The 25,475-nt window shown below is 33.5% G+C and overlaps 1 protein-coding gene across 2 annotated transcripts in view; it reads right to left on the bottom strand.

Annotated features, from left to right (window-relative positions):
- The window catches only part of ARID4A (AT-rich interaction domain 4A), an 82,909-nt gene extending 57,692 nt beyond the window's left edge, over positions 1-25,217 (bottom strand). The window contains exons 1-5 of one of the 2 annotated variants that reach the window (XM_051977743.1): positions 25,108-25,217; positions 23,942-23,998; positions 21,805-21,915; positions 19,393-19,458; positions 17,991-18,081 (exon numbers count right to left, since the gene is read on the bottom strand). In XM_051977743.1, coding sequence (XP_051833703.1) covers positions 17,991-18,081; positions 19,393-19,458; positions 21,805-21,915; positions 23,942-23,947 — 274 coding nt within the window. In that variant the 5' untranslated portion in view covers positions 23,948-23,998; positions 25,108-25,217. The remainder of the gene's footprint in view (positions 1-17,990; positions 18,082-19,392; positions 19,459-21,804; positions 21,916-23,941; positions 23,999-25,107) is intronic. The other variant, XM_051977742.1, reaches the window with a different exon arrangement.
- Positions 25,218-25,475: the final 258 nt, after the last annotated feature.

Below are 25,475 nucleotides of genomic sequence, written 5' to 3'. Positions count from 1 at the left end.
TTGTTTAAATGAAAATAATGTCAGAAAAAAAAAAATCAAATGAGTAAGAACAAAAAATAATAATTTAATTAGAACAGGAATTTTCATAACAAAGTAAGTCAGTTACAATGGATCCTTTTTTTTCCTTTTCATATTCTAATACTGTAAATATTTAACATTAAGAAAATATTCTACAGCAGATATAATAGTTGGCCTACAATAAGCATGGAGTTCACAAATACTCTACAATGTGGCCTGAACCAGACTAAAATGTAAGTAGCAAATACTTAACATAGATAGATAATATTAACATGTGGCTTTCTAAGTTAATATGTGGCCCGCAAGGATACTTCTATAAGGTTTAGAGGTCCTGTTTCTATTGAAGTTTGACACCACTAGTCTATACTTTAGTCATTAAGAACAGCTAAGGCATATTAATAAAGTCAGTGTACCAGTAATTGAATGACTAGTATTAGAATCATGTGGCTGATTTTGGAGCACATGGCGCTATGAAATTATAGTTCCAACTAAAGACATGTAGAGGCGATATTATAAATTATAAAAATTACTACTATATTAATATCAAAATCAATATTCATTAAATTTAGAAAAATTTAAAAACAACTCAAACTTAAGTTATCAATTTTAAAATTAATTACTATAAGGATCATGAACAAATATGGAAAATGCACCAAAATAACCATGGTATCATTCCGAAGCAATGTTTTATAACAAACTGAAAAATGATTATCAAGGCTATTCATAAGAAATTATAAATTTTCTTCTAAAGAAATATGTAGTCAACACTTTTAGAAATTAAGCAATTCTAAAATTTAATCTTTTGAAAATTAACTTTTGTTGAAATAATTCACTTATTTTTCAATTAAAAGACTCTTGCTCATCTCCTTTGAAGCTAGTCTTTTCCATCTAGCAGAATCTAGAGAGACTAATGTATCAAAATACCATTTCTACTGCATACTTTACCTGCTCAAAAGCATTCAAAGACTGGTTTCCTAAGGAGGTCATCACTTCTGCTAAGGTTTCAGATCCTCTATATAGTAGTCCCCCTGTACATAAACAATCTATTTTCCACTTCTTCCCAAGATTTACCTACCTCTTTAATCAGACTAGTTGCACTAATCCAAGAAACCGCCAAACACCATGCATAATTTCAATTGTTTCCTCTCATATGGAAATGTGCTTTTTCCCCCTTTCTTATAAATGTGACTCATCTTTCAAGAGCTCATTTCAAGTCCTACCTCCTACATGAAGCCTTTTCTGACTATTCCAGCTCCTTTTGATTTTCTTTACTTACTGAGGTCATCACCAAGAAAAGGATGATAACAAAAAAGGATCTTAAAAACTCCTGGTTTGTTCATTTCTGTATGTAATGATCTTTTCAGATGAAAAACACCTTAAAAGGAAAGCTTTCAATGACACAAAAATGTTAAATTTTTTTTTTTGACAAAACAGATGTTAACATAAAATAAATAGTAACATAAATTATATACACCTAAGCACAATTCTACTCTTTTGAAGGCTATCATTAAAAAAAAAATTAACCCAAATCTGTCATTTCTAAAAATAAGAATAATTAATATAAAATTTGGGGAAAATTCCTACCTTCTAAAATTTATATAACAAATTAGCTCCATAACCCACATTTTAAAAAGTATTTTAAGGTTTTCAAAGAATTTTATATTATTTCACCTGATAGAATTTTGATATACAAATCTATCACCTTCAGAAGTTTAGTGTCAAAATGTTCAGATTGTCAAAGACTTCCACCTCAAAGTCTATATAATAATTATTCACAAACTGTTCATTCTTAAACTCAAGATTTTAATAGTAGATGAGTTTCAGATTTACAATGACTGTTCAATCCTGCCCTCCCTTTCTACCTTTATGATATTTTTACAATATATAAATGCTATACACATCTATATATGTATATAAAATCAGTTGAGGAATATTTGTCTACAAAGAATTAGATTTATGCCTATGTTGATACTAGTGCTGAGCTTAAAAACAGATTAACAGAGAGCTACTGTTTTCAGTAGTGATGATCATATCAGGACAATAGTTAGTTTAGTACAGTAGCCAAGTGCCCAAGTTTCCTTGAGTTCACTGCTTTGTTCCCAAAACAATTTGTTGCATCTCTTTTAATATACCAAAGGCCCTTGAAATTTACCAGCACTAATTGTGTAAATTTAAAAAATGTAAAATTCTTAAAATCATTGCTAGGAGGGAAAAATTCAACTGATGAACTTTAGCAGACACATACATATATGCACATATAACATTCAAAATGTTAATAACTAAAAACTCAATTTCAAATTGAATCACAGATGTGAATTAGGCTAGGGAAAATAAACAGAATGATGGTGATTTTCAAATGAAAAATAATTAGCATCAACCAAAAATTTTTAAAAATACATTTGTGGTAAACTGATATGAAATGGTTGGAACAGAGGAAGATTTTTAGTTGGTGAGTTTTTCTCTCAGAAATCTGAGCATAACAGATTTACACAGTTTAATTTTAAAAGCTGAGTAAAAATTACTTTTTATCAACTCTATCTAGCTCTAAACAAATAAAGTATGTTAAAATAATTTTTATAAACTTTTATTAAAAGCCTGTTACATGCAAGGAGTTACAGTAAAATATGGAGATCGACTCTAAAATACTTAAGTCATTATTCCAATAAAGCTTATATTCTCTTAGGGGTATACAACATGTACATAGAAAGAATAAAGGTAACAGAAGAGGAAGAGAATACTATCAACTTTATCAATTGTGGTGGGAAAAATTATGAAAGCTTTATAGAAAAGAAGACATTTGAAGAGAAGACAAGGATTTGGGGAAGAAGAGATAAGGAAGAATATAGAGTGTGTAGAGTTTGGGGATTAACTACCAGTAGTCTGATTAGAATTTAAGCAACATGAAAGAAGTAATGTAAGAAGTCTAGAAAGGTAAATAGTACTAAGCAAAAAAAGTATCTTATCCTATTGGATAATAATAATAGGAAGCCACTGAACACAGCTCTGAGTGGGAATATATGAGATCTTTGCTTTAAGATTATTTTCACAGTTATACAAAGGATAGATTGCAGAATGGACAGTTATTATAATAATAACTATCTATTGGAACACTTTAGGTGAGTTAATGAAGGCCTGAATTAAGCAATGATAATGTGGATAAAAACAGGGAAGATGATGACTTCTGTTCTGGATATACTGAATCTAGATTTGCCTGAGGTTCATCCCAGTGGAAATATCTAGTAGGCAGGTGACAATGTAAGACAGAGATTTAAGGAGTTAGATTAAGAACTCAATGTATACATTTAGGAATCAGCTGTTGAGAACTGAACCCAGGGAAGCTGATGAGAAGTTAGAGAAATCATTAAGTTAGAAACTTTGCTACATGAAATAAAAATAACAAATAAGTAGTCGACTGTTTTACAAAATTATGCCAGGAGTGGTGTATCACAGTGATTCCTAGATCACATATTAGGGATACAAGTTTAGGGCACAGCCATAAAACTCCTATACTTTTTCTCTCTTCAAGCCTCTTGTATTAGTTCTTCTCCAATATCTCTCCAAGTGAAGATCCTACCTCACATTTGATACAGTAAAAGAAGAGATTCTCTGTGTGTTCTTTCCTCCTTTTGTAAATTTTAAAACATGGTGACATCATTTCTTATTCTCTTCATTATTTGTATTTGTATCCTACTTCAGTATATATCATGGTATCTAACAATGGAAGGTATATAACAAATACTTGTTGATTAAATGATTCCTTTCTGTCTCTTTTGACAACTCCCACAATCATACTCTCATCTATTGGCTCAATTCTTGACTAGTATCAACATGCCTGTCTTTCTAACCCCCAATTTTATAAAGTTTTATAAAACACCTGACAGACATTGTCATCATCTCAAACGTATACAGCATGCACTATGTGCATACTTGTATGTTTGCGTTCGTGTGCAAGCAATCTTGTTCTCCCCCCGCCTCTACTTTTCTCTTCTTCCATCATTCCCCTGCTTTCTTTGACAACCAAACTCCAGGAAAAGCTTGTGTAGTTTCCATGCCTCCCTACTAAATTCTCAACTTTTTCCAATGTGGCTTCTATTCTCATCAATAACTGAAACTGCAATGTCCAATGTTAACTAATTCTTCATAACCACTTTGCAGCATTTGACAATGTTTCAACAATACTTTCTCCTTCCTGGATTTCTCTAACATTGTCTCTTGGCTCTCATTATCTGACCAATCCTTCTTAATTTCCTTTGACAGACTATCCATACCATGCTCCCTAATAACGGGTATAACCCAAGTCTGTTTTAAGCCTCCCCTTCTCTCACTACCTCCCACATTATCATTTATGCAGATGACTTTCTAACCTAACTCTAGTCTCTTTCCTGACCATTAGTCTCAAATCATCAAATGCCCATTGTAAATTTTCAACTGGACATAGAACATTTCAAACACAAACTTACTATCTTTTTTTTTTTTTTTTTTTAATAAACTCTTCCCTCTTCTGAATTTCCTTGTTTTTGTTCAAGGTACTATCATTCTTCTAATCACTCAGATTTACAGCCCAAATCATGCTTGACTCTTCAGTCTAACTATCAATTGCCAGTTTTTTGTCAATTCTATGTCCATAACATATTTCACATATTTCTCCATTTAATTCACACAGCCAACATTCTACATTAGGCTTTCATCATCTTTTCCCTGAATTACTTGAGGAAACTTTTTGGTTAGTCTCTTGGCATCTCCCCTCTTTAATTCATTCTCCACACTGCTGCCAGGGATTTTCATAAAATATAGATATGACCATGTCATTCTCAAAGTTAACTCCCAATAAATTTCCAGTTAACTCTAGGGTGTAACAAACTCTCCTGGCTCCAACATATCTTTACAAGTTTATTACACAAAAGTCTATAGCAGAAAAGAATATATTTTACATTAAATTACAATTTAGGAATTACCAAGCAATTTCAGTCTGAGAAATCATAAGGTACTAGTGGCAATAACTAGTTTTCATCAACTTGATAGATATTTAAATTACTTAGAATTATTATCATTTTAAATAAGGTAAAATAAGAAAAGAACAAAGAGAGGAAACATACTAATTTTGTGATTATAACAGCTATATTTTCAATAACAAATAAATAAGATGTTTGGAAAAAAGATATATAATTTCATTATTTATTTAAATACTTAAATGACCCATAAGTTCATCACTGTGATAGTTCAAGACACATGAGTAGATAATCTTTATGAATTATTGTACTCCCTATCCCACTTTAAATCCTCACCTGATATCCAATCCTCCTATATTCTTTGTACCTAGTCAAGCCGATTCTCAGATGACAGACTAAAATAACACAGGCCTGTTCCTAAACCCATGTCAAAAAGTCTTTTCAACTTCTTAGGGTCTGAAAACTATGCCATCAAAAGGCAAACTCTGGCAAGATCATGACATGGGAAGGCACTAAAGTAAGACTAGAGAAGCTATAATATTATCATATTTTATAAAGAGATCAACCATGTAAATCAATGTTTAAAATTTTTAATGCTGAAAAATGACTATCATAAGTTTATAATTATGAATTATTATGAAGGTCTTTACATGGTTTTTTTAAAGTTAGAAAAAATATTTATAGCCATTATCATAAGCCTCAGCACTGTATTATCAATATTATAGGTTTTTCAGATGAGAAAGCTAAGAATTAGAAAATTTAAGGGCCATTCTCAGTCATATAACTAGTGAACAAGTGGCATTTGAATCCAGATGTGGCTCCAAGATAAGCACAATATAGACAATTCCTACTTTACATACAGACCCATGCTACAAGAGATCTTTGTCTTTAAAGGTCCATTTCCATTAAACAAAAACTGGCTATATCCATGATGACCAGAATGTAATGTTACATTATTTTTATGAGAAAATTTTAAAGATTTTAGTACTCAAAATAACCCCTCGATTTACAGCGTTTAAATTTTAACATTCTTTTTCTTGCAGAAATGACTATCTTTCGTTGTAGCTGAGATCAAAGGGTACCATATTTAATTAATTCAGGTGTCCTATTTTGAATCAAATGGGACAAAAACAGTTCATTTAAAAAGATGCAAAGTTCTCAGAAGATACCTAATTATCCAGTATTAGGACATTATAAAAGGGAAGGGGGGATGTTTTTCTTTACTACAGATAATATGCATAATTATTCAAGCATTGGTCAACTGCTGAACTACACAATAAAACAGGTAAATGAAAGCTTCTTATATCTTAACATCTAAAACTATTTATGGGATCACTGATTTAAAGCTGGAAAAGATGTTCAAAAGTCTTTTAATCTAACCTCAGTTTAGAAATAATGAAACTAAGGCCCAGAGTGGTCGAGTGATTTATCTGGTGGGTAGTGGCAGACCCAGAATTAACTTAAAATTTACCTCTGACAAAGTCCAATGCTCTTTCCACTAAACCACAGTGCCTCTCTGTAACTGCTTTTCCATGATAGAATATATCATCTTTTCTCTTCAAGATGCACAATATACTGAACTTTGATTAGATTACAGCCTATACCATTATGTACATAGATGTCAAGTTAAAAAAAAAAAATTTCCTGCAGTAAGATTCCTATAATTTTTATTACAGGAAAGTATCCAAGAACTGTTTCTTTAATATTTATTTTAATCATGTTTTCTTTTTTTTAAAAACTAAACATATCTAATACTTTTTTGGGGGGTATGAGGGAGGAGCTATACTTCAAATGAAATAAACACTGTGTTTAAATAAAACACAAGATTATCAGAGCTCTTGTAAGAGACTGCAGAGGTCATCTGAAAAATGAGGGAGTGAGGCTAGATCATCTCTAGATCTTAATGAGGTAAAGCAATTTATTTAATATCACACAGGTAGTAAATGGTAGAACTGTATTTGAACCCAGGTGCACCTACTGCATTAAATACATCTTAACAGATTAAAAGGAAAATGTTTCTAGATGCATTGTCAATGAATTCAAAATTAAGTATTCTCTAAATACTGACACAAGAAAAAGTGTAAAACTTTTTAACTTAAGATTTCTCTAGTTTTTATTCTAGAAAAGTACCAACGAGAATCCAATTTCTTTAACATTTATTTCGAACATGTTTCCTTATATTACTTATAAGGAAGTATATATAAGGAACTTATATTATTATGTTACTTATATTTTTAGATCACTGCTCCATGGTAATTAATAGCACTCTATACAATTGTACTTCTAATGCAACAATTATCATAAGGAAATTTATATTCTAAGAATGTGTGTGTGTGTGTTTAAGTAGTGACTGTGACTAGATAAATCTTGAAAACTACATGTGAACCTATCAATTTATGTACTTCTCTGTACATACTAAAGAATAAATTATATATGTCTAGAGAAGTATATAAACTAATAGGTTCACATTCTCCATGACTGACACTATTAGTAGGAGATCAGAGGGAATAGGAATATAGACAAGTCTAAATATCATTCTTTTTTTCCTCTATTAATTTCATTATTAATTCAATAAAGTCTCAAAAATCAAGATAACTGAAATTTCTTACCAAAACATATATATACAAATATTATTTCAGTAACTCCTTAAACATCTGTAACAAATACTTTAATGACAAACTGTCAGAAACATTATTATTAGAGAGAGATGCAAAGGGATGCATTTCCAAGAATCTGAAATGGTGTTATAGTATAAAAAGGCTATTAAATGCTACTTAAAGTTAATATAAGATATACACCTGGCAGTATTATGCCAGAGGAAGAAGCCAATGGTTTGAATTACAAGGGAACAGAATTTATGGTAAAAGAGGGAGAGGGTTAAAAAAAAAAAGCATATAGAGGAAGGAACAAAAAAAGGTTATCTGTATATTTGTGTTCTGGCTCCCTGAAAAAGCCATTAGATCATTTTTTTTTTTTTAACTCTTCTCCAACAGCATCAGAAAAAGCAAAGTCCTAAAAGGTTTCTATTTCTCTTCCCAGTGCTAAATGATAGCATCAGGCTCTGTATGTTTGGAAGGGGAAGAAGGAAGAAGGAAAGGAAGAGGAATGTCTATCTCTTCTGATCCCCCATTTCTTACTCTTTACTCATCTATCTTTAAAACATGAGTTTATTTTGCCTTCAAAGTTCCTATACATCCAAAAAACAAAAAACAAAATCTCTGACTCATTTACATTAAAATACAATGAATCAACTAGTAACAAAGAAGAAAATACCAGATTTATTCCTGTTTTCACCAAACTTAAGATCTGGGGGAAGCCCACATTATCATTTATTCCACCCTCTATTTTTGAAAGAATGTTTTGATAGGAAGTTAAGAATAGAATCAGCAGAAGATCAGAAAGGCAGAAGGAAGTGATGGTTTTGGTGTTACAAAGGAGGTTATCACTGATGAAAACAAACTTCATAGATTTCACAACTTGCCTATCTGTCCAACTGCAATCACACAAATGATAGTTGTACAATAAAGTATTTTTGTCTTCTGAAGCTTAGCAATAACACCGATGTTGAGTTATATAATTTATGAAGTTTATTCATATTGCTGACTTAACAGAATAACTTATTTCCCAGAGAATTGGTGCAATTCAGAATGATGCATTGGGAAGAAGCATGGAACATGGACCTCAAATCAATGGTTTTTAGTTAACAGATGGGTAGTGCTTACACATGTGACCCTGAATAAATCACTTCACTGTGGCCCCAATTTTTTCATCGTAAGAGGACTGAGCTAGATTATCTCAAGGTCTCTCTTCCAGCTCTTAATTCTAGGATCCTAAGAATTGAAAGCACGAGACCCAATGGCCAAGGATGATAAATATCATATTACTGAAGTTTATGTTACCTTTAATAAATACAAAATTTGTTAGTACTAAGTAGGTCTCTACATTTTGAAAAAAGAAAGCTGAAATTTCCAGTCTTTGGAAATGTTTTACTAGAATCATAACACATCTCTTCTAAAGAAAAAAAAGCTTTCAATAAATACTTGTTGAATAATAGATTTGAATAATACTTTGCAACATTTTCCATTTGCTAGAATTTTACTGAAGTATGGCACTGAAGTGACCCTGGATTTCCAAAGGCTGTCAGCAGACCATAGGCTGTAAAAAGTCTTTCTTTCTCACAGGAAAAGCTTTGGTGTATGCTCTCAGCTTTTAACTTATATAACTTTTCTAAGAATCAAAACTAAATTCAAAGGAATTCATCACCAGATTAGTGATGAAATTTTTGGTAAAAATCTCAAAACTCATCTATTTTCATACTAAAGTTATCTTATATCTACACATCTGTATCTACCTATCAAGCATATGCTTGAATAGTTACATTTTTACTAGAATGGAAATTCTGTGATGGCAGGGTATGCTTTACTTTTATTTTTGTATTCCTAGAACTTAGAAAATGCCTGGTACATGCTTAATAAATGCTTGCTGACTGCTAAAATAATCTATGACATAGTGAAGTGGCTCAATAGGTAGAATGCTGGGCCTAGCTTCAAGACCACCTGAATTCAAATCAGAGACTAGCTGTGTGACTCTGGGCAAGTCACTCAATACAGTCTACTTCAGTTCCTCATTCATAAAATAAGCTGGAAAAGAATATAGCAAACCTCTCCAGTATCTCTGCAAAGAAAACTCTAAATGGTGTCACAAAGAGTCAAGTACAACTGAAATGACGCAACAATAACAAAAATAATTTAACTCAAAATTGTACAGGATTTATCAGTAGCCCCAATAAAAGAGTGCAGGTCCTAGAATTATATTTATGAACAACCAAAGGAATTAGGCCTGCAGCCAAAAATATTATATTCAGCGAAATTATCTATAAAAATGAATGAGGAAAAAATGAGACAATCAACAAACCTGCAGATTTTCAGGACTTTCTATCAACAAACCCAAACTTAATAGAAAATCTGACCTATAAGAGCCAATTTCAAAGAGCTCAACATGGACAAATTGTGATTTTTTTTTAAACATGGGAAATGTATACCATGTTTAAGACTGACTTCAACAATAGGATAAAACAAAGAAAGATTGGGGCAGAGTTAAGGTAAAAATAGTAATTACTTTATACAAAAATGAGGTGCAAAGGAAGAAAAGACACAGAGGTATTAGAGGGGGAAGGAGGGCTCATAGTTCTGAAAAACTCACATAGAGAATGGATTAAATAGGCAACACTATATATAAACCACAAAGGGTATAGCACTCTCTAAAATCTATTTAAAAATAAGGGGAGAGGGATGGGTGGAGGGGAAAACAAAGGGTGAAGGAAGAACACAAAGGAGGGATTCCTGGGGAAGGGAGGAGATTAAGTAATAACAAGGTAAGTTAAGGAGCAAAATTATAGCAGAGTCAATAGGGAAAGGAAAATGGGGGGGAGGGGTGGCAAAGAGAAAGTATGTGAGAGAGAGAGAGAGAGAAAGAGAAAGAAAGAGAGAAAGAGAGAATGTGTGTGTGTATCTACCTACATATGCATATATAAATATATATTTTCTTAACTATAGCTTATTTGGGGATGAAAGGGAAAAAAGAATAAAGTCAAAACGGTATGCATCAGAGAACAAAGGAACACTTTACAAGGAAGAAAAGAAAAGCTGGATATTCACAAATATAAATTCTTCTAATAATATATATACTTTCTTGAATTGATAATCTGTTGTTATATATTTTGAATCCTCGATGATGTTCTACTGGGCACATGACAATTTCTTTTTTGTTTTGTTTTACCTTGTTTAGTATTCCTTTTCTGTTTTTCTTTTTTCTTATTCTATTTTTTAAAAATAAAATAAAATTTAAAAATAATAATCTACCTCAATGGAGGAACATCAAAGAAATTATTTGAAGAATTTCAAAGAGTGAAATATTAAAGTAGAAACAGTATAACAGAAAGCACCTTATATGGGTTTGTAAGGCTAATAAATGGCAGTTATTTAAAAATCCCTATCTCTATTAAATCACAATTTTATAAATCAGTGTAACAATAACAGAATTATTGTAACAATAATAGCTCATGGGAAATTTAACAGAGAATTTCTATGTGAATATTCATTCACCTATGATTCGAATTCATATGCTCAGACACACACAAGATAAAGAAAGCAAGTTAATGCTATTACTTCTAATTCTGGCGAAAGTAAAAAAAAAAAAAAAAGGCTAAAAAATCTATTTTAACACAACTATAAAGTAATATTAGTTATAGTAACTCAGGTGACTAAATAGATTACTCAAATTCATCATCCCTTGCCCCGCCCCCTCCAAGCAAGAAGCAATTTGTACCACCTGAGAAAGTATTCAGATCACTGAGATTACAGATGCATAGAAATGATGAATTAAAGGGGGGATCAGAAATAACAGAAAAGTTAGAACAAAAAATATATAACTCAGAAGAACAGCTAAATAGTGAAGAAGGCAAATCAAAATATAAATTGGTATACAAATTTAAATACAATCTATAGATATTTCGTACAGTATAATTTTCTTTAACTCAGAAAGGATGTGACTATAAAGTAGCAAGAAAGACAACAAATCATATTAAAAATTGGGTTTTTTTCTTTCAATTATGATAAAAACTCAGCAATTTTGTATTACTATGTGTTATAGCAGAGGGAAAATAGCTCAAAAGTCTGGAAACAAGGTTTCTAGTCCTTGTTCTACTATCTTCTCAGGTGACCTTCGACAAAACACAACTTCCTTAAAGGGACAGCTAGGTGGCGCAGAGGAGCAGGTTGGTTGCACAGTGGATAGAGCACCCAGATCTCAAGTCAGAAAAACTTGGCAAGTCATTTAACCCTTTTTGTATCAATCTCCTCATTTGTAAAATGACAAACTACTTCAGTAGACAAGAAAATCCCAAATGAAGTCACGAATAGTCGGATATGATTGGGGAAAAAAAGCAACCCAACAATAAAAAAAAATGAGATTAATTCTAGATCTTTCTGTAGCGTAGTTACAAAATGTCCCATTAGATATTCTCAATAATTAAATAATATTTAAAATAAAATACTATGTATTAATTGATTTTGTTGACTTTTAAATTAATGGACAGATACCCTCACAGCATACTAAAAAGAGATATGTCAGGAATACTAGAATTTCATTTGCTAACAAATAATGTCCCAAAAAGTTAGGAATGGGGAACCTTTTTTCTGCCAAGGGCCGTTAGGATATTTATAACATCATTTGCAAAATTATCAGCTTAAAGTACTCAAGCAGTGGGAAATTACTATCGCCTGCAATTGCTTTGGCAAGGTGAGACCAAAAAATTCTGTGGGTCTTAAACATACAGTCCATGGGCGGGGCATTCCCTACTGTTGCAAACATTAAGACCATGACTGAAGAATTAAAATTTTTTTCTTGACATAGAATTGCATTGTAATATGTGTCATATTTTACTTTTATGAGGAAGACTACAGAATAGTTCTTAGTATTTCTATAAATTAAGACTCATACACTAGAGCACTGGGTTTGGAAGAGGTTCTCTTTATCTAGTGATTGTTATTCTGTTCTGTTATTCATCACTGATTTAAAACTGGATCTATTTCACCCAGACTGAAAATGCAATGGTTACTAATGGAGCTCATCTCCAATACAAATCAACAGGAATGCTTTTAACCTGCTCAACTTTTTCAATCTGGATTGGTTTACCCCTCATTAGGCAGCCTGGTGACTTCCTGCTCCTAGAAACTCACTGTTTTGGCTGGACTTAAAGGAAACCCAATATGTTTTAGCCCCAGGACAGCTCAGAATTCCCAAATTCCACCACTCCATCAGCATCAGGTTCCTCAGCAGCAGAGATTATAAGCATGCACCAATATGCCTAGCAATATATTAGTCTGAAGACATATTACTACTATATTCTGAGGTAACATTTTTTACTCAGTATTTTACGTGCAAGAACTTCTATTAATCTACAGTACAATGATAACTGATATTCAAAATAATGAAATGATGACCACGAGGCACATTATAAGACTAATACCTGACTAAATTATGCTTAGAACAATTTTTACATTAAATATATCTCATTCTAATCTTTTGTTACTATTTCTTAATCAGACTGGTTCCTCATTATATCAAGTGACAGATATTAGCACACAGAGGCTAAATATACAGAATTCTAAAATCAGAGAACAAAGGTAACTAACACATGTTAAATGTTAATGTAACTGTGATTTATCAATATTTTACTATTTTCTAATACTATATGTTAGTGTATATAATAATGTTTTCTATTACTATACTATGTACAGTATTAGTATACTATACAAAACATATTATTTTCTATACTATTTACCCACAGCATACTCAAATACATGTGATAATAAAGCATATTATCAAGTTCTATATTTTGCTATGTTGAAATGGTTTGTTTCTTCATCAAAACTTCCTAAAAACATTAATACATTATCTAGTTATTTTTATTCTTTTAATGTTTTATATAACTTATTACCACTTCATTTAAAGAAATGAAGAAATTAAAAAATCAGACAAATTTATATGTAGATACTGCTTTTTAGGGAGACTTCCTATTTTTTTCTTTCACTTAGTGCTGGAGACTGAAAAGGAGTATGAACAAAAAGAATATGTTGCTGAATGAAGCTTTAGCCATTCAAATATCAATATGCTTCTATTCCTAGGATCAATCAAGTCATTCATTTACTAGAGAATCCATTTGCTTCCATCTTCCTAATTCTATTCTTGGAAATGATCTTCCCCTTTCCTCTTTTCTGTCCCCTATTTCCTTTTTCACTTTTATTTAAGGCCAGAACACCATCTCTCTCCTCAAAATTTGTCACAGCATTCTGTATGCCTCTTCCTTTACATTTATCTTGCTTAATGCTGCATCAGTCATTTTTTAGTCATCTTTCCTCCTTTTACGCTCTAAGATCCTTAAAAGGAGAGACTGTTCCATCACAATACCTTGCACAAAACAGGTATCTAATACATGTTTATGAAATGAAATGAATGACTGGAACTAAGGAGATCTCCATTATGAGCTCCAACTACAGTGCACTGTGCATCTCTGAACACAAAAATGATTTTCTACATGTCAGATTTCTCATCTGTATTAATATGATAGTTAATTGCTAAATGATAATTTGGTATATTTGTTCAAATTATTTGAAGTACTCCACAAGTCAATTTTAGCTAGGAAAGAGGGGATAAGAAAAAGGAAAGGAAGGAAAGAAGGAAGGGAAAAGGAGAGGGGGAGAGAAAGAGAATATAGTTAAATACACAGACTTTCTAACAAGGGTTGATTGAAAATCTTTAACAGTATTGATAGTAACAGCAGTACTTCCTAAAAAGATACTGCTTACTGTTCTATATGCAATTTTGGGTCATTAATAATTAGAAACACTAAAAAACTATACCAGTAATATGAAACTTTTTCAAAGAGTTTAATAGACTTATAAAGGGGATTATAGATACATAACTTTTTTTTTCCTGATTCCTCTATAATATTACGTTAAGAATCAGATTCAAATGAAAATGTCAAGAATAGAACTCAGTATTTTCACATGTATCATTAGGCATATATTCACACAGATTGAGGAACTCATCCATTTAAGAATTCCCTCCAATCACAACACAGTCAAACCTGTCACGTGTGACTACAGTCTTCATATAAGTTCACAAAAGGGGTCTGCCTTCCTTGCTTTATTCTGCACTATGAAGTAGCGGACCACTGTAGTTCTCTATTTGCCATCTCTTGCCTAGCTTTTCTTATTATATATTTCCTTGATGACAAATCTTTAACTCATGCTTTTCCTGAATTTCCATATTGATTCTATACTATAGCATATTCATAAATGTAATAGTCTTCTTTATTGTCCTATGTAAAGTATTTTAATTCACTGGAGATTTTTATTCCATGTCTTGTGGCCATAAGCAATGCTGACAATGGCATTTTAAAAGGTAGGTCCTTTATTTCTAGGGGAAGTTTGGGGTTATTAGTGGAGATATGCTATTTTCTGAAACAATCCAGCCTGCTCTCCTCCTCCTATTCAACTCTGAGCTGAACTTGCCATTCTTCTGCACTGCCTGTCCCAGAAAGACAGACCAATAAATAAGTTCTTTATGGGTTGTCCACATGCATGTCACTTCCACACAAGTTGAAAATGATAGCTTCTAGGAGACTCTGAAATGAACCAGAACTTGATATAGCAAGCATCATCATTTAAAAATAAAAAATTATTTTTGAGTGCCTACTATGTATATAAGGTACTGTATTAAAGACAAAACTCACATTGACAAATTGAAGCTTTTAAAATATTCTTAAGTAATTTTTTTCTAAGAGATCATGTGACATAGTGGATAGATTTCTGAACTATAAGTTCAGAAATCTTCCAAACACCTAAATTTGAATACTACCTTAAATACTTAACAGCTGTGTGACCCTTGGTACTCACTCTTTCTGATTCTCAACTTCATCTACAAAATGTGATTTAGAACACCTATTTCACAGGGTTGCTGTAAGAATCAAATAAGAAAATGTATGTAGAGCACTGCAAATCTTAAAGCAATTTATGAGAGCTACTATTATGATTAGTCACATGTAAATGGTATATTCCCAGCTACAGTCACTCATCTCATTGCTTAGCAGAATGCTTAACATTCAACTGGCAAAGAACAAGTGTTGAATGATTGTATTCAATACTGTTTATATAAATGTCAAAACATTGCTATTATACTGAAAAGGAAATAAAGACTAATAATTTTCTGAAAGAAATACTAACTAGTAAACCTTGCCATGATTTACTCAACTTAATGCTCCTAGATAATACACATCTATATGTTTCATTTTTCTGTAATTCTTGGCTTTGTAATCTGCAAATATGTAGCATTAATTAAAATATATCATGTATTCTACCAATAATAATAGTGATACTTATGTATCAAATGGATCGAATTTCAGAAACATTCAAGGAGCAAGTACTCTTGCTCAGAAATAAGAGGAATTATTTCATTAGCAAAATTCACATAAGTAGGCAAACGCGCTGTTAAGTATCATATTAAAACCCATCAAAATAAAATTTCATAAACTTGCTGGAAGTTTCTACTACACTCCAAAAGTAGTGTTTCTGAAAGTCATGTTGCTCAAAGTGTTCATGCCAAAACAGACAATAACTTCCAAAGCAAAAGAAAAAAAGTTGGAGAAAAAAAAGTCATAACAAGTAAAAGTGATTCTATAGGGGACACAAGAATAACAAAGAATGCATAATCATGAAGCGAAGTAATCAAGTAGAAACCAAAAAATGAAGACATTCAACCTAAAACAAAACACTGGCTCTGAGGCACAAGACTTACTGATAATTTTTTAAGTGTTGTGCATAAGCTTTACAGAACACACAAATTCCCATCCCACCTAAATGTCCCTATTTTTATCAAGGTAACCACCACCCTTCACATCACCCAGACTGAAAGTTTAAAAATAATGTCCACCACTCCATTCTCCCTGCCCCACATATTCAACTGATTGTCTAAGTCTTATTCAGAGATGTGAAAGGATCTCTGACATCTCTCTCTCTCCATTCATACAACTATTCCAGGCCAGGCACTCGTTACCTCTAGATTATTTCCAATTGTTCTCACTGCCTGAAGTGTGTCTCTGTCCTTGAATATCTACCAAAATGATTCCGAAAACTATATCCATGTCTGTCCATGTCACTCTCCTGCTCAAGAGTATTTAGTGATTCATTACTGTTTATAAAATAAAATATGAGCTTCTCTGTTTGAAATCTGAAGCCCTTTATAATCTGGTGCCAGCCTACACCAAGATTCAATATGGATTATTACCCTATCAAACTGCCCTATTCTTAGGCACATCTTCATACATAATGTACATTCTTGACTTCTGAATCTTTGTACAGGTTGTTGTACCTCCTGGGAAAGAATTTCCTCCTCATCTCTGCCTTTCAGAATCCTGAGCTTTCTTCACAGGAGGTCAATTCAAATAGCACCTCACTGAAGAGGCCAAATGCTAATGCCCCCTGATATTAGTTTGTATATATATTTGCATTTATTTATAGATTTTAGTTTTGTGTTCTGCCTTCCTGCAGAGTGTAAGACAGAAACTTTTTGATTGTGCAGTGAAGTTCCTGGCACATAATAATGCTAAAATAAATGCTTGTAAATTGATTTCCTCACAAAAATGTTAATTAAAATGGTACCTGGCACATAATAATGCTAAATAAACGCTTGCAGATTGATTTACCCATCAAAAATGTTAACTAAAATGGCATTATTTTCAATATTTGAAGGCAAACATTATTTAAATTCAACTTTGCGAGCTCATTGTGAACCCAACAATATATAAAATAAATACTACAATAACGAAACACAACAAACATTTACTATCTACTTTAAGTACAAAACTAGAGAATAAGATAAAAATCAAAAGAATAAAAATGCTAAACATTATGGTGTAATAAAATTAGAAATCTGTAAACCACACTTTTCTCTTTAAAAATAACTTCAATATCTCTTAATTATGTCTTTGTTTACACCGATAAATCTCCTAACTACACTGATCCAAGACATCCACATTAGCCAATTTAAGCAAAATAAGGCCTAGCTTCTAGTAGTCTTATGGAAAACTGGTAGTACCATAAAGAAAGAAAATTAAGGTCATTTTTAATTACATGAAAAATAAGTGAGAAATATATTAATAATGTGAATTTTCACCATATACTTAATACAACTTCCTTGGAGGGAAAAATTAAAATAATTAGAAGAAAAAAAACTACATTCCTGCTTTTATCTTACTCTTGGATGGAATAACTTTCATATTGTCAAGGATATATGTTCCTCAAAGGCCACCTCCATTTCATCAATAAACTTTTAATCAAATATGTTCTTAGTATTCCTAGCAGACATCAATATATAATTTTAATGACAAATTAGTTAACTAGACTTATGAAATAGAAATATACCCCAAAATACAAATCCACATGAATTAACATAATTACTTACCTACAGTATACCAACTGGCATCTGTCAATTTACTGATAATAGCTTCCTGAAAGGATCCATCAGATGTTTTAGTTTCCACAATTGCTCCAACCTAAACCCAAAAGCCAAACATTACAAATCATCAAATTTAAACATTGCCCTTACCTTTTCAACATCCCCCAAATATGAAAGTCTTCAGGAAAGGAAATCATACTTTTAAATAACGATTTCACTAATACTTATGTACTATTCAAATTATCTCATTTGATCTTCACAACACTGTTAAAGCAAATGAGAAAACTCATGGTTCATGTATTTTATAGGCTAGAGCCAGGACTAGAATCTAATCTACTGGCTTCTATTCCATGCCTTTTCTCCTACACTACATTGTTCAATAAATTTCTAAGTTTAACAACAAACTAGTAACCAAAAACAGTTTTTAAACTTCTTGAAGATCAAAGTGAGGATAAGGCAATAAGAAATCATTTTTACATTCTGCTTCACCAAGAAGCAGAAAGATCAACTGACTTAAGCAGACAGTACCCAGTCCTTTACATATCACACTACTGAAAAAAGATTATTATACCTTAATTACTTTTTGACTAACAAGGATGTTTCCTTATTAACATAAGTCAAAGGTCATAAGAAATAGTAAATGAAAATAAATCATTAAAACAAACAGGATTTCCTTCAAACATCTTAGTCAAGAGAATATATTTTCTTAAATATATTATCACCCCATAAAATTCAATATTAATATGTAAATGTTTATGTATGTGTAGGCTTTTCAAAGACTTGACTTGCCATTCTTTATTTCCATTACTGCAACAACAAAAATCTTTAAAGAGATAAAAATCCAGCAGAACAACACATCTAAAATTCTTTCCTTAAAATGTCATTTAGTATCCTTAAGGATATAGTCATTTGAGAATACAATTTATATTTCTAAAAAATGCTAATATTCCGTTTGATCTTTATTATATTTGTTTGAGTCAATGGATTCTTTTAATAATAATAATAAAGATTTATATAGTACTTTAAGAATTCAGTGTGCTTTTGCATATATTGTCTCATTCATCCCGCATGTAGCCCTCGAGATGAGTGCTATCTATTATTAATTCAGTAAATTGATAGAGAAACTGAAGCTCAGAGAATTAAGTCATTTGCCCAGGATCACACAGCTAGCAGGTGATAGAGGCATGATTAGTACTTGGGTCTTCCTGGCTCCATCTCCAGCACTCAATTTCTGACACAAAGCTGCCCCTTTTTGAATAGACAGGACAGAATTATTTCTCATGGCTTAACACTCATATAAAAAAAATCTGATAATTTTCCAACCCTTTTTTCAAAAATGATACCCAGTATGCCACAAATTTTAAACCTTGCAACTTCAAGTATTATCTAAATTATACTGCATACATACTCTTAAAGGTCCTTTTACTTGATCATCTTGCACTAATTGTGTAGAGTTATCCTGTTTCAGGATTACCTGAAAGAATTTTGCAAAATAATTTTTTTTACTTTTACAATAATGATAATTATGATGACAATATTCATTTGAAACATACATTAATCATTTCAATGTTTTAAAATGCTTTTTCATTTATCAACCAAGCAATTATTGACCTTCAGCATAAAGAAAATAAAACCTAAAGAGTAAAGCTCAAAATCAATATTTTAAAATTTTTCATCTTTTTTATCTTGTGAAATAAAACTAGAGTAATAGAAATGGTGATATACCATATAGCTCTAAAATCACATTTGTTATGTACTTTAGCACTGTTCAATCCAACTCCTCTAATACACACAACAAACTGAATAAAGAATAAAAAATTACAAAGTCCCTGCTCTTAAGAAGCTTACAGTCTAGTAGGGGGGCATAATACACAAGTACCTATAATGTATTAGAACTAGAAGTGTATAGGAAAAGTTAAACAGAGATAAGGGATTAAGGAAAAGAGGATCATTTATAGCTAGAGGAAAAGAAAACACTTAAAGAAACCCATACAGAGAGTTGAAGGAAGAAAAGAATCTCAATAGGGATGTAGAAGTCGTCTAGCTGCAGGAAGTAGCTGAGAGCCTAAACAAATATACAGATAGAAAAGGGCAGGGTAAGATATAATGAAATGGCTATCATAGAAGGAATATTGATTGTATGAAAGAGAATCATATGTGGAAAGATACAATGAAGCCACATTAAAGAAAGACAAGAACACTGAAAGAAATTTGTATTTTAATTTTTAAATTCTTAAAACCCGTGAAGTTTTTTAAAGCAGAAATAACCTAACTTGACTCATACATTATTAGTAAGATTACTCAGACAATGGTCAAAAGGATAAATTAGAGTGAAGAGAAATTGAAGACAAGAAGATCACTTAAGTGTTGAAAATTAATAGTGATAGCCTGAATACGGGTATTGGAAATATCACTGAAGAAGAGGAAAGATATATGACAAAAACTACAAAAGGCTGACCAATTATTTCATGTGAGGATTTAGGGAGAGGGAAAAGTAAAAAATGAAATCCAAAATGACTGAAAAGTATCTACGAGAGCAGTGTTGTCACTAATAGCTAGGGAAGTGAGGACAAGGAAATAATGAGTTCAATTTTGAATATGGTGAATTGGAGGTACTTGGTAGGTATTAAGGGCAAGAGGCAACAAATAATTAGAAATGGAGAACTGGAGCCCAAGTGTAAAGATACAAAATTAAAAATCATCTGCACAAAGATGATAATTGAGATCATAGGAGTTGCGATCACCACAGGCAAAAGTATAGTGAGAAGTGAAGAAAGTCAAGAATAGTCTCAGGAAATTCCCATACTTTAAGAAGCAGGAAAAAGAAGAAAAACTAGGGGAAAAGGCTGAAAAGGAATGCTCAGAGATGCAAGAAAACTAGGAGAAGAACATTTCAAGACAAATACCACTATTGAAAAAAAAAAAAAAAAAAGGTCTCACCAGAATGAATATACAGAGCAAAAAAATTTAAAGAGTGCTGAGAAGAATCATCAAAATAGAAAAAAATATAAAATACTTTTTTAGAATATAAGTATCAAAACAATTACCGTCTACATTTGCAAAAAAAATTCAATACTTCTAAGAAACAAGAATAAAAAATTAAAAGCCTCTCAAAAACAGCTAGGTGGCAATACTTCAACATAGTTAAATATTAAAAAATAGAAATATATCTTACAAAAACAAATTTAAGTTAACTCATCAGTTCTACATATTTCCAAATGCTATCCTAGGGATTCCATCTATGGTTTGTGCAAAAATTTCAAAGGTAGATCACATAATTCAAATTTATATCCTATCATGTAACAATCATTAAATAGTAAAAGGGCAATTGCCTCCTTTGAGAATCATATACCATCCTTCCTCTCTTTTTTTCTTTTTTCATCAAAATATGTTATCTTTCTTTTCTTGTTCATTGTTCAAATCACAAATCTGTACTTGTGGCACCAAAATGGATTGTTAAAGTGATTATGTTGTCACAAACTAGATTATAATTTTAAATGACAGTAAAAAAAAAAAAAAACACAAGGATTTCTAAGTGAACTATTCTAAAACTCAATGTCTAATAAAGAGAATGAAAATTAAAACATTATATATCAAACATAAAGCACTTGTAATTTCTCATTTTGCATTTTAAAACTTTAACAATGCACTCTTGTGGTTTTAAAGACATTATTATATTACAAAATTAGCACAGCACAGAATCTTACACAAAATGGGCAGTCAATAAAAAAATTAATGATTTTAAACAACTACTCTCTCCTCTGTTCATCTTGAATACAAAAACTAAGTGTTAACAATTTTGACATGTCAGAAACACTACCTTAACTTTCACCAGCCTTTTCACAGTCTTAATCTTTGCCTCACAGAAGGCACCTCGGTACTTGGCACTGACATCAGTCCCCACTGTCAGGTAGGCAGGCTCGTCTGCTGCCTGGTAAAGAGAATATATAAAGTTAACATATGACTGCAATTCTCCCTCCTCCTCCCCTCAAAGACCAAATATGTAAAATCTACATGAGAATAACAAAAATATTTTAAAACATACTTATTCTTTCCTACACTGAATATTGTAGACTTATATTTTTAAAGTACCTTTAAATTCAACCATTTTTAAACAGTAGTTCTGTTATAACAAAAATGATGTCTTCAAACAACTTCTATGATGCCCCACTATCACATGCCCTTTAATTTATGAGTGGAAAATATTAAAAAAGAATGCACTGTCATTTTTTTCTCCAGATGTAAAGAGTTAAAGAAACTTTACAGTATACCAAAAGTTTGAGAATTCGGGAGAACATAGTATATTAATCTTAGGAGCTAGTATATTAATCTTAGGAGCTCTATAGTTCAAGCCTGAAATGGTCTATATAACTTTTTATTGTTTTGAAGATTCAAAACATTTAAATCATCTTTGACATTTTACTACTAATTTAAAATGTTTACATTAACAATACAAACAAATCAGTTTAATAACTTTAAACAAATAGTTATCATGTAACAACAAACACAATGTTACAACTCTGAATAAATGAGTATCCATTCAACCTATTTTAAAATTGAGAATGTTATTTAGTCAACACTGTGCCTGAAAGCTGAAGTTGAAATGGAAAAGTCACAATAACTGATAACAGAGACATGAACTCATGCTTTTACTTTGTAGCACTAAGTTTTTTTCATCAATATTGCTGGTTAAAAAAAAAAAAAAGCTTCCTCAGGAAGTATCTAATTTCAACATGCTGAAGTGTCAAAATATAATGAAATAGATATTTTGTTTTACTATATAAACTGTAATCCTGATGTGAACCTGATGTCTCCTTATTATACACACATCTTTTATGATAGCTTTGCACTTGCTCACAAAGCTATCTATATGTACATATTGTTTTTAAATGCAATATACTATAAGCAGGAAAATAATTTATTTACCCAATTTATTGCTCCAAACAACATTCTAATTTAATACATGCTACCTTATTCACTTATTAAATTTTATTTACCTTCCTAAAGTTTTAAAGCCCCAAAATATTTGAAAAATTTAAAAAAAATTTTTTGTCACTTATTTTTCTTTCTGATCAAAATCATAGCAAGCATTAAGAATTTAGGAAGGTAAGGCTTACTAAGTGGATAAGTCAATAAATCAATCATGAATTTGATAAAACTGACCAATTTTAAAAGCACATAATTAATAAAATTTTAGAACTACTTCTGGCAAAGAAGTGTAATCAGTATAAAACATTTTAGACTACCTCATCACAAAATGCCATTTCTTTCCTATCGTCCTTCCAAATATTCTTGAAATTATTTTGGAAGAATCTTCTTCAGTAAGAAGAGTTTAATAACATTTACCATATGGACTGAGCATTAAGCATTGTTTTAATTCAGCCTCATATATGTGTGTAATGCATATTATTTCTAAAGTTCTAGAAAAACTGAAACCTCTCTCCAATCCTATGTACCATTCCATGTTCACACACACTCTTTGCTCTATAGGGAAATGGACAAACAAAACAAAAATCCCCTGAAACTCAAAAATAGGACAAAAGCTTTACTTCTGCAAAGGCTGCTGTCATTAGTGTTGAAAGAAAAATACTCGCCCAAAGAACAACAGCTCAGAGTTAGACTCTCTCTGTACGGAGTTAGAATGCTAGGGCCTTGGAAGGGGTCGACAAGGACTGCACTTTATATACACGAATCTCTTCCAGTCCCATTCAATAGGTGCTATTTTTCCCCCCGCCTCTCAATGACTGACAAAGTAATAAAGTTTTTATATCATGTATACAAATGAAAACATATACATATGAATGCAAATTATATATATAATATAAATTTAATACTCCAAACAAAAAGTCCCACCACCTTCAGCTCAAAAGCAGGAAAGGTGTAAAGACGACCAAAAAGGGGCAGCCCGGCCCCTCGCCACCAAGGGTATGGGGGGGGGGCATGATTATCCCGTTTACCTTCATTTTGGGGGGCGATCTAAGGGGTTCCAGCTCAAAGAGAAGTCTTCAGCAGCGCTGGATGCGTGAGGGAGGAAGAGAGAAGTGCAGTTAACCAACAACAGCCCTACGAGCCGTCCGAGTAAACAAGCCCCAGCGGGGAGGGGCACAGCCCTCGCTGTCCCAGGTCGGGAGGAAAAGCAGAGGCCCAAGAAAGAGGAGGGGGGCGGAAGAAGCCCCCAAACCCGCTTTCATGCCGCCCCTCCGCGGACTTCCCCGCCTCCGCCCTTCTTTTCACTTCCACTGGGGAAAGTGAAGTCGGGGCTTCCTCCGAGTGCCGCCGGTGCTGGAGGGGGGCAGGCAGGGAAGCAGTTTCTGTTTCTCGGACTCCCCCGGAGGGGCAGTCTCCGGGGCGGTCCGTGTCTCCCTCCGCTCGCTCTCTCCCGCCTCTGCCCCCCCCCCCGCCCGCTCCTCGGCCGCTCCCCCCTCCCTCCCCTCCCGTCCCCTCCCCCCCGGTGCCCGCGGTGGCGGCGGCAGCGGCGGTGGTGTGTCACGGCGCCATTGCTCTGCCTCCCCCAGCTCTGCACCATGTCAGGGAGGAGAAGCGGCTTAGGGTCCCACAGGGGCAACAGCCGCCCGCGGACCAAGAAAAGGAGAAAGAAGGAGAGGAGGAGGAGGAGGAGGTGGGGGGCAATGAAGAGGTGGAGAAGAGGAAGGGAGGCAGCCGGGACAGGGTGTGGGAGGGGAAGGGAACCGCACAGTGGCAGCGACTGCCTCCTCCCTTCACCCGCCTCAACTTTTTTTGTGCCGCTCTTAGAGGCGCCGGTCGTCCAGGCCCCCACCCCGATCCCTCTGGTCCAGCTCCCGAATCCATTCGAGGAAGAAGCACCGCACAGTTGGGACCCCTCTCCCGGGAGCAGCCCAGCTCCTCACTCCGCCAGAGCAAACTTAGCGGGGCGGCCACCCCCACAGCCATTTTACCCCGGGAACTGGAGATGGGGTGGGAGGAGAGAAAAAGAAAAGAAAACAGACAGCAGCGGTTCCCGCTGCTGAAGCTTCTCCTTCGCCGCCCCCGTCCCCACCCCCACCCCCAAATCTCTAAGTGCACCGGGACTCCGGGCAGCAGCACCAGCTGCTATTACCGCTTTGCCCATTCAATAACCCCCGCTCTTCTTCTCCCCACCTACCAACTGCGGCTCAAGTACGCGCTGTCAGCTCTCGATCCCCCCCAGCCACACTGACCCCAGCGGGCCCCCGTCCGGGCAGCACCACTCCTGGCCGCCGCGGCAGTTCCTGCGCCCAGTCCCCCGCTCGCCCCGATTTACTGCCACAATCCACCAAATAACAAGCTGTTGAGCAGACTCGCTCCTACACGAACTCCTATTGGTCCCTCATGACGATGGAGCACCCGTCCGCGCTCCTCATTGGAGCTCGCTACCCGCCGTCCCGATTGGATGTAACGCCTTGAGTGCACCGATTGGTAAGAAAAGCAGCAGGTAGGAAATGTCCCACTTATGATTGGCTACGCGAAGACACAAACATTATTGGAGGAGTT

This window comes from Antechinus flavipes, chromosome 2 (genome assembly GCF_016432865.1).
Source record: "Antechinus flavipes isolate AdamAnt ecotype Samford, QLD, Australia chromosome 2, AdamAnt_v2, whole genome shotgun sequence".
Lineage (NCBI taxonomy): Eukaryota > Metazoa > Chordata > Mammalia > Dasyuromorphia > Dasyuridae > Antechinus > Antechinus flavipes.
The sequence above is the reverse complement of the archived record's forward strand: the minus strand, read 5'-3'. Positions and strand labels throughout refer to the sequence as shown.